Below are 14598 nucleotides of genomic sequence, written 5' to 3' on the forward strand. Positions count from 1 at the left end.
ATTCTATGAGAATCTTAGATAATAGCCCCAGGCCCCATTGCTGGGACTTCCTAGAAGCTTTGGGATTTTCAGACTAAAGGTGGAGAACCCTGTGGGTTCAAACCTTCAACAAGGACTATCTCCAGAAACAAATCTGAACTTGGCTCCAGAAAGCAAGGTTTCGGACAATTCAGCTACTCCAGTTAATTTTACTTAAATGAGCGTTACAACTGTGATACCATGGTGAGCTTGTCTTGCAAACACTGAGAATGCCCTGGTACTATAACTTCCTTCAGCAGCGAGCATTAGAGTTTCCTCTTTCTTTACACTGAGTCACCTTCCCTGGTTCCTGAACCTCAGAGAACTGATGTCTCAGTGCTGTCATTGGTCTGGGGGAGTCCTCCCACCTAGTCCTCCGCCCAGAGCCTATTTCGTGAACCACTGGTAATGCTGGCTCCAGGAGGTGCATACCAAGGGGTGGCTGACATCCAGAAGCCCCCTGGTCCTCCTAGTGGCAGCATCTCTGTAACCTCAGCAACTAGCCCTGTGTAGCAGACACAGGAGGCCTCATTTGTGTGCCCCAGCATGGGGCTGAGGGTAGAAACATTGCCCCCTAGGGCCAAGAAATTCCTTGGAGCTTCTGCAAATAGAAATTGTCAAGCTGCTTGGGAAGGGAGAGAAGCCACAGGTTGTCCCTCATCTCCTCCACCCACAGCCTTACAGACAAGATCCCCCAGCTTGCTCTGAATCTATCACTTACCCAGGGCTCCTTGGCAGATGTCTGTGCGGGTGGCTCCTCCAATGATAAACTGGGGGTCAGCGCAGATCTCCTGGAAACGAGACCCACAAAGTGCTGTTAGCCCACCAGCCAGGTGCTTCTGAAGCTAGGATGCCTCCATTCTCAGTGGGGTCTTCTAATCCCTTCTCCCCTTCCCCTCCCCTCTGGGGGAAGTGTGTCATCACAGTCAGAGCTCTGTGTCATGAGGTCCTTCTGACCCCTGCTCCCTGGACCCTGATGGGTGGATGGGTGGTCCTGTCTGAGAAGGGCAGGCATTGGACCCTACACACTCTGGACTGCCTGGAGCCTCCTTCATTGTGCTGTTTTCCAGGGGCCACAACAGCAAGTCCAGCCTTTTCTGCCAGACGTGGAGACCATCCACACTCCAGAGCCACCCTATCCACTGGGTTAGCACCCTCTCTCCTCTGTTACTGCATGCAAGTTGTTTTGCTTGCATGAAATTCCTTCTTTTCCCACTCTCTTCCCTTTTCCATATTGCATCATACCCTGAGGCTCATTGTCACCTCCTCCGTGAAGTCGTCCTTCCTAGTCCAATCTTCACTCATCCCTTCAAGTCTGAGTCCCAGAGTCTCTGGACTCTGCAATTTACTACTTAGGTATTACTCTGATTTCCTAACACATACTCTTTTGAGGGCAGGGGGGATCTAACCCTTTTGAATTCTTCCATGAGGCCATGAAACTTAACAGAGTCTATATATTCTGTACCTGCTTACATCAGAGACTGCACTCAAAGCTTTATCTCATGGAATGGGTATTATCCCCCTTTTACAGATGAGGAAACAGCTCAAAAAGGTGAAGTGACATGTCCAAAGTTAACACAGCTCACAGATAATAGACAGCACTGGCATTGGAACTTACTGATCAAATGCGCCAACTCTTTCTGCTGCTGCCCTGCCTGTAATTGATTTAGTACCAAGTGTTCAAGGGTGTTAAAACCTCAGGGGCCACTGTCATGAGCAGCTTGATGGAAGCCAACCTTGAACACTTCTTAGCCCTTTCAGCAGCCCTGTGAGCGTGTTTCGATTCTGCAGAGCCCCACCCAAAAGCCACAGAGGAAGTTGGGGCACAAATTTGGGCCTCTCTGGGCTCAGGCAACCTTGCCTTGAAGGAGCTGCTCCTGTGTCTCATGTCCGCTTGGGTTGCACACGCCTGCCTCCAACCAATGGCCCTCGGCATGCCCACTCTGTCAAGCAGAAGTCTGCCCATATGAGACTCGGATCTAGCCCCTGTTCATTCTAGCTCAGATTGTGGGAGCTCTTCTGGAAGCACCATCTGCCGCAGAGGACGTTCCCTTCATGCCTCTGCCTTGTTTCTCTCTGCTCCTGTTGGTTTTGGGGATGGCAGAGAGAATCAGAATGCTCTTCTGCTGAGGCAAAGGAAGCCAGCTTGGCCCAAGGCCTGCCAGCGAGCTCTTATCCCGCTGATGGAATAGATTGGGCTTGGTGCTGGGAGCCTGTTTATTATAAAGAATCACACTGATAATCCTGAGTGTGCCAGGCACTTACCCCAGCAGGGTTTTTCCGTTATACTTCAGAAACTTTCTAATGCCTTTAGCAGCCTCTCTAAAGTCAGAGTTCAGAGTGGTACTAAACACCTAAGCATCTAAGTGATGCTTCAGAAAACTGAAACTTGTGTACAGCATGTAGGGCATCAAATTAAATATGGGTCTTACCAGTCAGTGAAAAGGGGTTGAGGGTTTGGGCTTTGCTGCATTATTCTGATAACCTAGGTTTGAATCCTGGCTCTGCCACTTATTATATAGGTCCTAGGACCCTGGGAAGTCACTTAACCTTTTGAAGCCTCAGTTTTCTCACCTGCAAAATGGGAACAATGAAAATACCCACCACAGAGAATTGTTTTGAGTGTTAAATGAGATAATGATGTAAACATGCCCTGGCAAGCAATCCATAAATGTGACCTATTATTATTACTGTTGAAGAAGTTGATGATAACAGTCACTGAACTTGGAGACAGGACATGTGGGTTTGAGGCTGAGTTCGGCCAGCTGAAGATAAGCAAGTGAGAAACCTCTCAGAGGTTTGATTTTCTTGGGGGAAACATAGGGGCTCACAACACCTACCCTTGCTCCTAACGGACTGGTTGCTGGAAGGATCTGATGTGCCACTCGGATCACACCTGCTTTCTCCTCACTGTTCCCTTGCATGGCCCTTGGACCCCACTGGACTTACTGCTTTAATCCCCCTTCCAGGCGCTGGAGCCACTCTTGCCAGTGTTGTGAAATTCTCTCTCCGAAGAAGAGCAGCTCCTCCTGCTGCAAAGCTAACCTGCTCCCCTCCCCTGCCCACAACCCGTATTCTCACTTCCTCAGGGACCCTGTTTCACTGCCCCCTCCCTGCCTTTATCTTTAATCCCTTCTTCCTGGTGATTCAACATATGACACATTCAAGTTGTTCTCATATGAAAAAAAAAAAAAAAACAGGCTCTCAAAGTCCAGGTCCTGCTCTACCTATCAGTTCTCCTCTCTTTCCAGGGGGCCCTTCTTAAATGAGTTGATCATGTTCTTCTTTACTCTGGAGTCTACAACAATCTGGCTTCTACCCTCACCTTTCCATTGAAATTGCTCTGCTAAACTCACCAATGGCTTGCTAGTGTTCAAATCCAGCAGAAACAATTGTGCTCCCCTTGCCTGACCTCAGCAGCATTTGAGAAGGTAGGAAGGAGGCAGAGAGCACAGCCATAAGAGGTAGGCTCAACATGCACAGACTACACACAGTCCTGGATCTATGCCCTATATCCACTTGACTCTGAGCAAGTATTTAACCTTCCCAAGCCTCAATTTCTTCAAGTGGCAAATGGGGATCGTAATAGTCACACTCTTCCTTGGTTGTGCAGTGCACAGCCCGCCTGCCCTAAGCAGTGGCCCTAGATCATCTCTAGACCTCTATGTCCTCATCTGGAAGTCCCACAGGCATTTCTCACTGTTGGGGGACCTGTCTCTGTCTCCTCACTAGCCTCAGAAGTAAGTCTTCAGAAGCAGAAATCATATGCATTGTGCCCAGCATATAGTAGGTATTCGAGAAATGCTTACTGAATGAATTAAAGAATAAGTGAATGAGTGTGTGAACTCACTATGTAAACTGTAAAGTGCCATGCAAATGTAAAGTGAACATATTCTCTTGGTTTGTGTTTCACTTTTTTTTTTTTTTTTTTTTTTTACTTTTTTATAGAGACAAGTCTTACTGTGTTGCCCAGGCTGGTCTTGAACTCCTGGCTCAAGCGATCCTCCCATCTTGGCCTCCCATAGTGCTGGGATTACAGGCGTGAGGCACCGAGTCAGGTCAGTGTATCACTTTCACAACCATAATTTCATCTGAGGCTCATTACAATCCTGCATCCATACATTCTACAAACAGTCACTTCTTTTGTGTTCTCTGGTGTATCTCCTGAGCTCTCAGGACAGTGCCTGGCATGTAATAGGTGCTCAATCAGTGTTGTCGAATGAGTGAGTAAATGAATGAATGAATGAATACTGTGAAAAGCATGGTTATGTGCCAGGCACTGGGGATATACTGGTAAATAATATACACATGATTCCTGCAGTTCAGTAGGAAGAACAAATACATGTGATTATATTTCTAAACTGTGACAGTGCTATGAAGGAAATGAGTGGGGTGAGAGAGAAAAATAAGGTGGGGAGGTGGCTGCTAAGAAGGGTCAGAAAAGACCTCTTCAGGAGGGAACAGGTGACTAAGTTGGGAAGAATTGAGAGTGAGCCACACTCCAGGTAAGAGCCTGCCTTGCTGGTGAGAAGGCCTCGCGTAAGAAAGAACTGGCTCTTTGAGAGACTGAAAGGAGGCCATGATGGCAGGGCCTGGTGGGCCACAAAAGAGAGAAAATATTTAGGCAGCATGTTTTCTTTTAGATGAAGACATGGAGGCACAGAGAGGTTAAATGGCTCGTTCAAGGTCACCCAGCAGATTAGCAAGAAGGAGAACCCAAGTGCTGGGTCTGGGCTAGGGCGCTTCCTGCAGCCCTCGCTACCTATGGGCTGGATTTAGGGTAACAGAAGGTGACCTGGGAGGCTGCTGGGTGTGGAAGCAGAGCTGGAAGCCTTGTTCTCACAACAGGAATCTAGAAGTTGGACTTCAGGACAGGCTTTCCTAGGCGTGGTAGGGGAAGCCTGGGGAAGTGTCCCAAAGGAGGAGGAGCCTCAGGGGTTCCCCAAAAAACGGAATGGACAAGTAGATTGGGGAGCACAAGTTGTCCCAGGGCCGGGAGGTCAGAGACCCTGGGGGACGGGATAAGAGGGTCTGGAGGGCTCCCGGAGGTTTCCCCAGTGATTCCCGCCAGGGAAACCATGAGACACCTCCGTGTCCTGGGTTAATTACCAGTGTCAATGTTATGAGGAGGTATCGCTGGCTCCCCTTTGGAAAAATAAATCTAACCCCAGGGCTGCAGGAGACTATCCTTAGTCACAAAATGACCAGGCTGTGGCCTGTCCCCCTCCATGAACAGACAGAACCCCAGTTGGAGACGGACTTTGTCTGGTAGATGTTGCCTCTCACCGTCCCTTCCCTGCAGACCCGATTCCCCTTCCCTTCCAGCTCCCCGCTAGAGTCCAACCAAAGTTTCACCCCGGCCTCCTGTATCACCCTGAGTTTTTGTGAAGTCCTAAAGTGGCCTGCTAGTGGCATCTGAGGGCAGTGATTCGCCCCGACCCGCCCAGGAAAGCGCGGTGGGTGGAAGAGAGAGAAGGCCCTGGGAGTCCCCTCACGCTCCAACAGAGTCCTGGGCTCTGGCGGCGCGGAGGTGTCGCAGGAATGCGGGGTCCTGGCTTGCGGCTTCCCCACTGCAGCACCCAGGCTGCCCCCGCCCCAGCGCGCCGCGGGCCGGCCTGCACCCCGCCCTGCCCAGCACCCCGCCCTGCCCGCGTCCTGCCGCGCGCTTCCTACCGTGGGTCGCTTCCACTCGATGCCCCGGGTTTTGCTGGAGTAGGGCCCCAACTCCTTGAAGCCCAGGGCCGAGGGGATGGCCGGGAAGGAGGGGTCCTGGAAGAGCGTCCCGGCCTCCAGGCACTCGTTCCGCAGCGCCTCGTAGTCCTGGTTGAGGTACTTGATGGCCCTCTCGTGGGAGCCCAGCCCCTCGGCCGCCTCCCGGTCCTTCGCCAGCTTGGCCGCGATGCCCGCCATGCTGCGGTCCCGGCGGCCGTACTGCGCAGAGAAAGGTCGGGGAGACTCCGCGCTGCGCTCGGCTGGGGCTCGGCCAGGGCCCGGCGCGCTGCTGCGGACACTGCGGGAGCCGCAGCTGCGAGCGATGATTCACCGGAGGGAAGCGGCCCGGCCCGCGGGGTGTGGCCTCAGCCGCTCCCGGCCTGCTGGGCTCCAGGCCCGGGACCAGGCCAGCCTGCAGCCTGCGGCCTGCGGAGCGCCGGGACCGCCGCGACCCGGGGCTGGTGCTGCCATCTGCGGACAGCTCCCGGGATGGCGCGGCCCGGCGCCGGGGACGCTCTCGAATCGCGGTCCAGAGTTGGGGCTCCTACCAGAACCCGAGGCCACCTTTGCAGCCCATGGGGAAGAAGGCTAGGGTAGTTGTGGCCGTCCAGAAAACACCCCGGGAGTTAGCAGAGGATCAGATAGTGAAGTCGAGGAAACTAAACCAGCTGCCCTGAATTTTGTGCCAAACACCATCTTAACGGCTCTGCATACATCATCTCATTTAATCCTTCTAGCAACTCTGAAGAAGGCGCTGATATTGTCCCCATCTTACAGATGAGAAAACTGAGCCTCGGAGACGCTAAATGACGTCCCCAATGTGGCACAACAGTCACAGGCAGAACAGGGACCCTAAGCCACAGAGGCCTGTTGCAATCACAATGCTGCAATTACTACTGCTCAGCTATTTATTTGATTACAGATAGGGTTGTCAGATTTGGCCAATAAGGCTGGGTGCGGTAGCTCACACCTGTAATCCCAACACTTTGGGAGGCCGGAGGCAGGAGGATCACCTGGGGTCAGGGGTTAGAGACCAGCCTCGTCAACATGGTGAAATTCCGTCTCTACTAAAAATACGTTGTGGCAGGCACCTGTGATCTCAGTTACTCAGGAGGCTGAGACAGGAGAATCGCTTGAACCCAGGAGGCAGAAGTTGCAGTGAGACGAGATCGCACCACTGCGCTCCAGCCTGGGTGACAAAGCGAAACTCCATATCAAAAATAAAATAAAATAAAATAAAATGATTTGGCTCATAAAACAACAATCCTCCCAAATGTTTAATTTGAATTTCAGATAAACAACAGATACTTTTAAAGTATATGTAGGGCCCAAATATTGCATGGGCATACATACTTATACTAAAAATATGATTCATTGTTTATCTGAAACTCATATTTAACCGGCAGGATTAGTTGGGTTACTATTGGGAGAGCGTTTAGAATACTGCCTGTGTTGGCTACTGTGACCACTCTGTTGTGGAGCTAGGGTGTGATTCTCAGCTCACACACAGAGACATGGGTGCGTGCCAAGAAATGCAGACGGGAAGAAATTACCTCCTCTCCTTCTCTACAGTAGTAGGGAAGAATTTGGGTTTCACTGGAAAACTGTGCATGGTCTACAGCAGTGGTTCTCAACTGGGGGCAGTTTTGTCCCCTATCCCACCCCAGGAGACATTTGGGAATGTCTGGAGATAGTTTTTATGGTCGCAGCTAGGAGATGAGGTGCTACTGGCCTTTACTAAGTAGAAGCCAGGGATGCCGCTAAACATCTTCCAATGTCCAGGATAGCTCTTGTGAACCCAGAAAATCTGAAACAGGTCTCATTTAATGTAGAAAGTTTCTTTTGCCATGGTTGAAGATGCACACTTGTGACACAGGAAGTCCTGAGGACATGTGCCCAAGGTGGTTGGGGTGCAGCTTGGTTTTACACATGTTAGGAAGGCAAGAGTCATCAGTCAGTACATTTAAGAAATACATTGGTTTGGTTCAGAAAGGCGGGACAACTCAATGTGTGGGGGGCGGGGGGTGGTGGGTAGTGGGGGTGGCTTCCAGGTTATAGGTAAATATTTAAACATTTTCTGGTTGACAATTGGTTGAGTTTGTCTAAAGGCCCGGGATCAATAGAAAGGAATGTTTGGGTTGTGTTAAGAGGTTGTGGAGACAAAAGTTTTATCACATAGATGAAGCTTTTAGCTAGCAGGCTTCAGAGTGAACAGGCTGTAAAATGTTCTTATCAGACCTAAAGTCTGGTTGATGTTCACACTGGAGAGGTATAATGAGGCATGTCCAAACTCCCCTTTCCTTCATGGCCTGGAAATTTCAGATTAAAATTTTAAGAGCCTCGGCTAAGGAGGAACCATCCATTTAGATGGCTGGCGGGGGCAGGGGACGGGGAGGCTTAGAATTTTATTTTTGGTTTACATTCTCCACCCAGAACACGATCTAGTCCAAGACATCAGTCATGCAGAGGCTGAGAAACCCTGGTTTAGAGCATCTCTTTCCAGAAGATCTGGGTCTAGCCTTTCATTGTTTTTTGTTTTTGTTTTTGTTTTTGTTTTTCTTGAGATGTAGCACCCTGTCACCCAGGCTGGAGTGCAGTGACGTGATCTTGATGATCTCAGCTAACTGCAACCTCTGCCTCCTGGGTTCCAGCGATTCTCCTGCCTCAGCCTCCCAAGTAGCTGGAATTACAGGTGCACACCACCACATCTGGCTAATTTTTTATATTTTTTGTAGAGATGGGGTTTCACTATGTTGGCCAGGCTGGTCTCAAATTCCTGACCTCAGGTGATCCGTCTGCCTCAGCCTCCCAAAGTGCTGGGATTACAGGTGTGAGCCACCACACAAGCCTCTTTCATTGTTTTTGAGTTATTTTATAACTCTAAGTTGTATATAACTGTAGCAATGTATAGTTATCTAAGTAAGTCTAAGTAAGTAATCTAAGTTATAGATAACTGTAGCAATGGAAAATAATTTTTCCTATAGATATGCAAATGCATTCTGTCCAGTAGAGGCACTACATTCCCCCTGTAGAGAGACCAGTTTTTTGTCTAGTTGCATATTCCGTTTCAGTACTCTTCACATCATGTAAATTGTGCTGCTTTGGCTTCTCCTTTGAGCCAGTTATAACATCCACCAGATTGCCTCGTTTAATCAAGTTAAATGGACTTTTTTTTTTTTTGAGATGGAGTTTCGCTCTTGTTGGCCCAGGCTGGAGTGCAATGGCACAATTTCAGCTCACCACAACCTCTGACTCCCAGGTTCAAGCGATTCTTCTATCTCAGCCTCCCGAGTAGCTGGGATTACAGGTGCCTGCCACCATGCCTGGCTAATTTTGTATTTTTAATAGAGACAGGGTTTCTCCACATTGGCTAGGCTGGTCTCGAACTACTGATCTCAGGTGATCCGCCCACCTCTGCCTCCCAAAGTGCTGGGATTACAGGTGTGAGCCACTGCACCCCGCCGAAGTGGAATCTTTAAAATGTGTTTATTTTATACTAATATGAGAGCCATGATGTTACCTTTTCTTAAAACAAGTATTTTTGTCACTATTATTCCTCTGCCCCCATCTATTCTTGTCTCTGACACCCATTACTTACCCCCTTTGCTTGACAAAACTTTGGTCAGACTTCTCTCTTTCCTACAGATCCCTGAATGCTGCTTGCCCCCAAGCCTGAAAAAGCACAGACAAAGTGGAGTGTCCCCGCCAAGTCACCTCCCTGCCCAGCTTCTCCTGGGAATCGACTGAACACAGCAAGACCCTTTTCCTGTCAGCTCCCACTGGTCATTTCTCCTCACTTGTCCAGCTTCCCCTCCAAAGAGTCTGTATCTCCACTTGCTCCTCCTTTACCCTAGAAAAGAAGAATCTTTTTCTGTTTGATTTTGAGCTGCTTGCAGATTCTCTGAATTGGAATTGTCTTTCTCTCTTTTCTTTTCTCTTCTCTTTTCTTTCTTTTCCTTCCTTCCTTCTTTCCTTCTTTCCTTCCTTCTCTTTTTCTCTCTTTTTTCTTTCTTTCTCCCTCCCTTCCTCCCTTCCTCTCCTTCTCTCCTTCTCTCTCTCTCTCTCTTTCTCTCTCTCTCTCTTTCGCTCTTTCTTTCTTGTTTCACTCTTGTTGCCCAGGCTGGAGTGCAGTGGCGCAATCTCCACTCACTGCAACCTTTGCCTCCCGGGTGCAAGCGATTCTCCTGCCTCAGCCTCCTGAGTAGCTGGGATTACAGGCGCCAGCCACCATGCCCAGCCAATTTTTTTGTATTTTTAGTAGAGACGGGGTTTCATCATGTTGGCCAGGCTGGTCTTGAACTCCTGACCTCAAGTGATCCACCTGCTTTAGCCTCCCAAAGTGCTAAGATTACAGGTGTGAGCCACCGTGCCTGGCCTGCAATAGTCTTTCTTTCTATTGAAGTGTCCCTTTATAAAAGTCTGGATTTTTTTTTTTTTTTTTAGACAGAATTTCACTCTTGTCGCCCAGGCTGGAGTGCAATGGTGCGATCTTGGCTCATTGCAACCTCCACCTCCTGGTTCAAGTGATTCTCCTGCCTCAGTCTCCCATGGTTTTGTTTTTATTTGACATCTTCCATCTCTGGTTTGCAAGTCTGGGCATGCTGCCTGATGGGCAGGTACCACCGTCCACCACCAGGCTTTGCTTTCTGTACTCTTGAATAAGATGGGGACACAGGTTCCATTGTGTAATGGTTGGCACTCTGGACTCTGAGTCCAGAGATGGGGATACAAGCATTCACTTCTAGCTCATGGGTTTCTGGTGCAAGGGTTTTATGAAGCCATCACAATTGAAAACAGAGGAAAGAGACAGCCCTGTCCTGGAAGCTATTCATTTGTTCCACTGTCTGATTTCCATTGGCCCCACCCCGACTTCTTCTGGGCTCGAGGCTCTTGGGAGAAAGCTTATCCTCCTACCCAGTGGGGCAGAGCGCAGGCTTCTCCTCCCACTGATCTCCTCAAGGACAGCTCATCTCTGGAGGAAGTGATTCCTCCCAGGCAGGTGGAGGTTATTTCCCTCCTAAGTCATTTTAGCAACAAATGGGCAATCAGACCTATCATTCCAGTCAACTCAGAAGGTTTGCACAGCCTGGAAGCAGAAGAGCCTCCTGGCTCACCTGAAGTTCCTCTTCCCCAGCTAGGCAACACCCTCTTTGGTGCAGCTCTGGCAGCTCCCCTTGCCAGCCTTCTAGGGATCGCTGTGCACATAGGGCTCTGCTTACAAAGGGCTTTAGGCTGTCCTATGCCACCCAAATTTAATTGCAAACACATACAATGACTACTTTCCCCAACCATTTGGACAAAGTCTACTTTTTAAACCTGAGTTAATGTCGCTTTTTCTACTTCCCAAAGCCTCTCACACTATGCTATCTCACTGGACCCAGCAAAGTCTTCTTCCTCTGACCACACAATCCTTTTCACAGGAACACAAGGACACAGACAAACACTTCACGGTGGAAAACCTTCCTGGAGTGAGTCAGCCAGCCCTGAGGATGGTGGTGAGTCAGAAACAGCTGAGATTATCCAAAACTGCCTGGGTCTGGGCCACTGACCTTGTGCGTAAATGAGAGGGAGTGAGAGAGAGAGAGAGAGAGAGAGAGAGAGAGAGAGAGAGAGAGAAGGAGAGAGAGAGAAAGAGAGAGAGAGAGAGAAAATAAGAGAATAAGAATGTGTGTGTCTCAGAGGGTCATGGCAATGGAATCTTTTTCAGTAGCATTTTTCTTTAGATTATTTTCTCCCTGGCCCTGGATGTTTGAGATGCATCAGAGGCACAATCTGCAGGTTCTGGAATTTTTTTTTTTTTTTTTTTTTTTTTGAGGTGGAGTCTCACTCCGTCACCCGGGCTGGAGTGCAGTGGTGTGATCTCGGCTCACTGCAACCTCCGCCTCCCGGGTTCAAGCAATTCTCCTGCCTCAGCCTCTTGAGTAGCTGGGATTACAGGGGCTCGCTGCCATGCCCGGCTAATTTTTGTATTTTTAATAGAGATGGGGTTTCACCATGTTGTCCAGGCTGGTCTTGAACTCCTGACCTCAGGTGATCAACCCATCTCGGCCTCCCAAAGCGCTGAGATTACAGATGTGAGCCACCATGCCTAGCCAGGTTCTGGAGATACTAACCAAAGCTTCCTTTTTAATTTTGCACCTCCACATGTCAGTCTCAGTTTTTATCTGACATATTTGTGCACTTTACACATATTTACATGTATTTGTGCACTTAATCTTCACAGCCATTCAAGGGAGATCTTATCTCCTCATTTTATGGATGAGTAAACAGAGGCCAAGTGGAACAGCTGACATGTTGTGTTGTAGAGCCAGCCTGGCTGCCAACACCTAGACCACGGTCCCCTGGGGTCTGTCCATGCCCAGTGTAGGAGGGCAGAGGGAACGGCAGGCCCAGGTATAGGAAAAGACCCTGTTTTCTTCCCCTCCTTCTTTCAGGTCCGCGATCTGAATCCAAAGGAGATCAGAGAGAATATGAATTCCACAGGGCTGCAAAAAATGGTTGCATTTGAAAAGAGATTTCTTTCTCTTCTGAAGCAGCTGCAGGGTTTATTCTTTCCTCATAGCTGTAGCATGGGTATTGGACAAGCCTGTTAGATGCCACTTAGCAGGGAGGGGGCTTCTGGAGGGATTCCAAGAGCTGAAGAGGCATGGAAAGGCTTCTCCCTGGTGTTGCAAAAGATGGGACGTGCTGACAGTAGAAGGAGAGAGGGAAACTCCGGAAAGAAATCCTGCAGCCCAGACAGTTTTCTAAGCCCCTTCTCTTTTCCCAGTCTGTTGGAGCTTAGAGTATTACATCCCACCCTTGCCAGGAGGCTAGAGCTGAAGCTGCTGCCCCTCACCCACCAGTGCTGTCTCCCAGAGAGGTTTTCATAGCTGGGGTCCCCTAGTAGTAACTTTACTAATAATACATGAAGTCTTATATGTGTGGGGTCTGGCAATTTTCAAAATACTAACTATCCTTTCTCTCATCTCTTAAAATGGGGAAATAATATCTACTTTGCATAGTTCACATGGTTGTTATAAGCGTCAAATCACAGTGTATGTGAAATTATTTGGGGAACTATAAAACCTTAGATGCTATCATTGTTATCATCAGCAGCAATGGCCCCTTTCTTCTACAAGCACGTGAGTACTTGACATGTGGCAGCAAATCCTGTTTTCACGCTTCCTGATGTAGGGAACAAATATAGAGCAGCATGCTTTTCTCCACTCCATGGGAAGTGATCACCTCAGATGTCAGCACCACAGGGTGCTGGGAGAGGAGTTGGCCCCATCCATAATTCCCATCAGCAAGCTCCCTAATAAATATGTCTCTAAGCCAGAACAGGGAGCTTACTAAGCAAAAACAGCTATAAGACAAGCCTCCAGTCCCCTGCCCCAAACTCCATCTACCATCCACATTTTATTTTTTTCATCCCTAAGTCCCTTCCACATCGACATTCTAGAACTGCCCAGATATATGCTCAAGTTCACCTGGTAAGAAAGCCAAAGTAGCACTCTGCCACTCAGTCTTCCGAGGATGTAGTCGTGGTGGTCAGTATGTCATTTCCTCAACACATCCGCTGGGGCAGAAACCAGTTTCCCCTGTACGGTTCAGTGGTGGTTCTCTATGTGCAAGAATCACCAGTGCTTGTCTAAATTGTGATTTAGGTAACCATAGGAGATATTTGGCTCTATCTTGCCTCTTTGTTTTGTTACTTTGCCCCGTTCCATTTCTTTTCTCAGCCAGTCCATGGATAGGCTTGTTCACAGGGAGTGATATTGAAAGTATTCCAAACCACTGTAGTGCTGACACTGGCTTGCTGAAAGGGAAGTTGGTGTTGGCCAAGGGGCAGGAAGCCTCCCCTGAGTTAGCCATTAATCCTTTAGTGGATGAGCTGGGGGAGTATGGGAGTGGCCAGGAAGGGGCTGGTGGGCCAGGGTGCTGGAACAGGGAGGGGCAGGAGGGGGCTGGGGGCAGCCAACTACCCATCCTGCTGTGACATATGACAGCCACCCAACTCCATCACCTACTCATGTTGGCGCTCCACATTTCCCCTGCCTCGGTTACATTTGTTTTATGACAGTCTAGATGTGTTTCTATGTTTTCCCCTCAATTCAACGTTGTATTTCTCCTGGGATCAGCAACTTTTTTTTGTTGATATCCTAGACCACCTCCCTCCTTCCAGGCACAGGGCTGAGCCCAGTGACGTCTCATTATTGCTGTGGCCCACCTTATTGCAGGGCCGAGATTTCAGATACCCTTCTCATTTCCCTTCCCTCAGCTGTGGCTCCCTTTGGTTTTCCATCCTTGTGTCACACGGACCGTGACTCAGTGGCAAACTAAGACCTCAACTGTGGGTCTGAGACAAGTGTCTTGGTCTTCCTAGACCTCAATTTCTCCATCTGTAGAATAGGGAAAATGGTGCTGACAAAGAAATTCTCAGATGGGAGGAGACTTACAAATATAGCTCAAGTTGCTAATGCAATTCAAATGAGCCTTTGGGCTTTCCTTCTGTAGAATAAGGCCCTGGGCGACTGAGGCGTTTCACACTTTGAGATTCATATGAAAGAATCTCAGGGTTGGATGGAACTTTAGGGGTCTTCAGTTCAATGTTTTTTGGTGTTGTTTTGAGATAGAGTCTTGCTCTGTTGCCCAGGCTGGAGTGCAGTGGCGTGATCTCGACTCACTGCAAACTCTACCCACTGGATTCCAGTGATTCTTGTGTCTTAGCCTCCTGAGTAGCTGGGATTACAGGCATGCGCCACCATGCTCTGCTAATTTTTGTATTTTTAGTAGAGACTGGGTTTCACCATGTTGGCCAGGCTGGTCTCCAACTCCTGACCTGAAGTGATCTGCCTGCCCTGGCCTCACAAAGTGCTGGGATTA

At 49.0% G+C, this 14598-nt stretch overlaps 1 protein-coding gene across 2 annotated transcripts in view; it reads right to left on the reverse strand.

Annotated features, from left to right (window-relative positions):
- Positions 1–6171, reverse strand: part of CAPN2 (calpain 2) — a 61556-nt gene extending 55385 nt beyond the window's left edge. The window contains exons 1-2 of one of the 2 annotated variants that reach the window (XM_054451723.2): positions 5692–6171; positions 740–809 (exon numbers count right to left, since the gene is read on the reverse strand). In XM_054451723.2, the coding sequence (XP_054307698.1) occupies positions 740–809; positions 5692–5928 (307 nt within the window). In that variant the 5' untranslated portion in view covers positions 5929–6171. The remainder of the gene's footprint in view (positions 1–739; positions 810–5691) is intronic. The other variant, XM_063646960.1, reaches the window with a different exon arrangement.
- Between the last annotated feature and the right edge of the window lie 8427 nt (positions 6172–14598).

This window comes from Pongo pygmaeus, chromosome 1 (assembly GCF_028885625.2).
Source record: "Pongo pygmaeus isolate AG05252 chromosome 1, NHGRI_mPonPyg2-v2.0_pri, whole genome shotgun sequence".
In the NCBI taxonomy this organism is placed as follows: domain Eukaryota; kingdom Metazoa; phylum Chordata; class Mammalia; order Primates; family Hominidae; genus Pongo; species Pongo pygmaeus.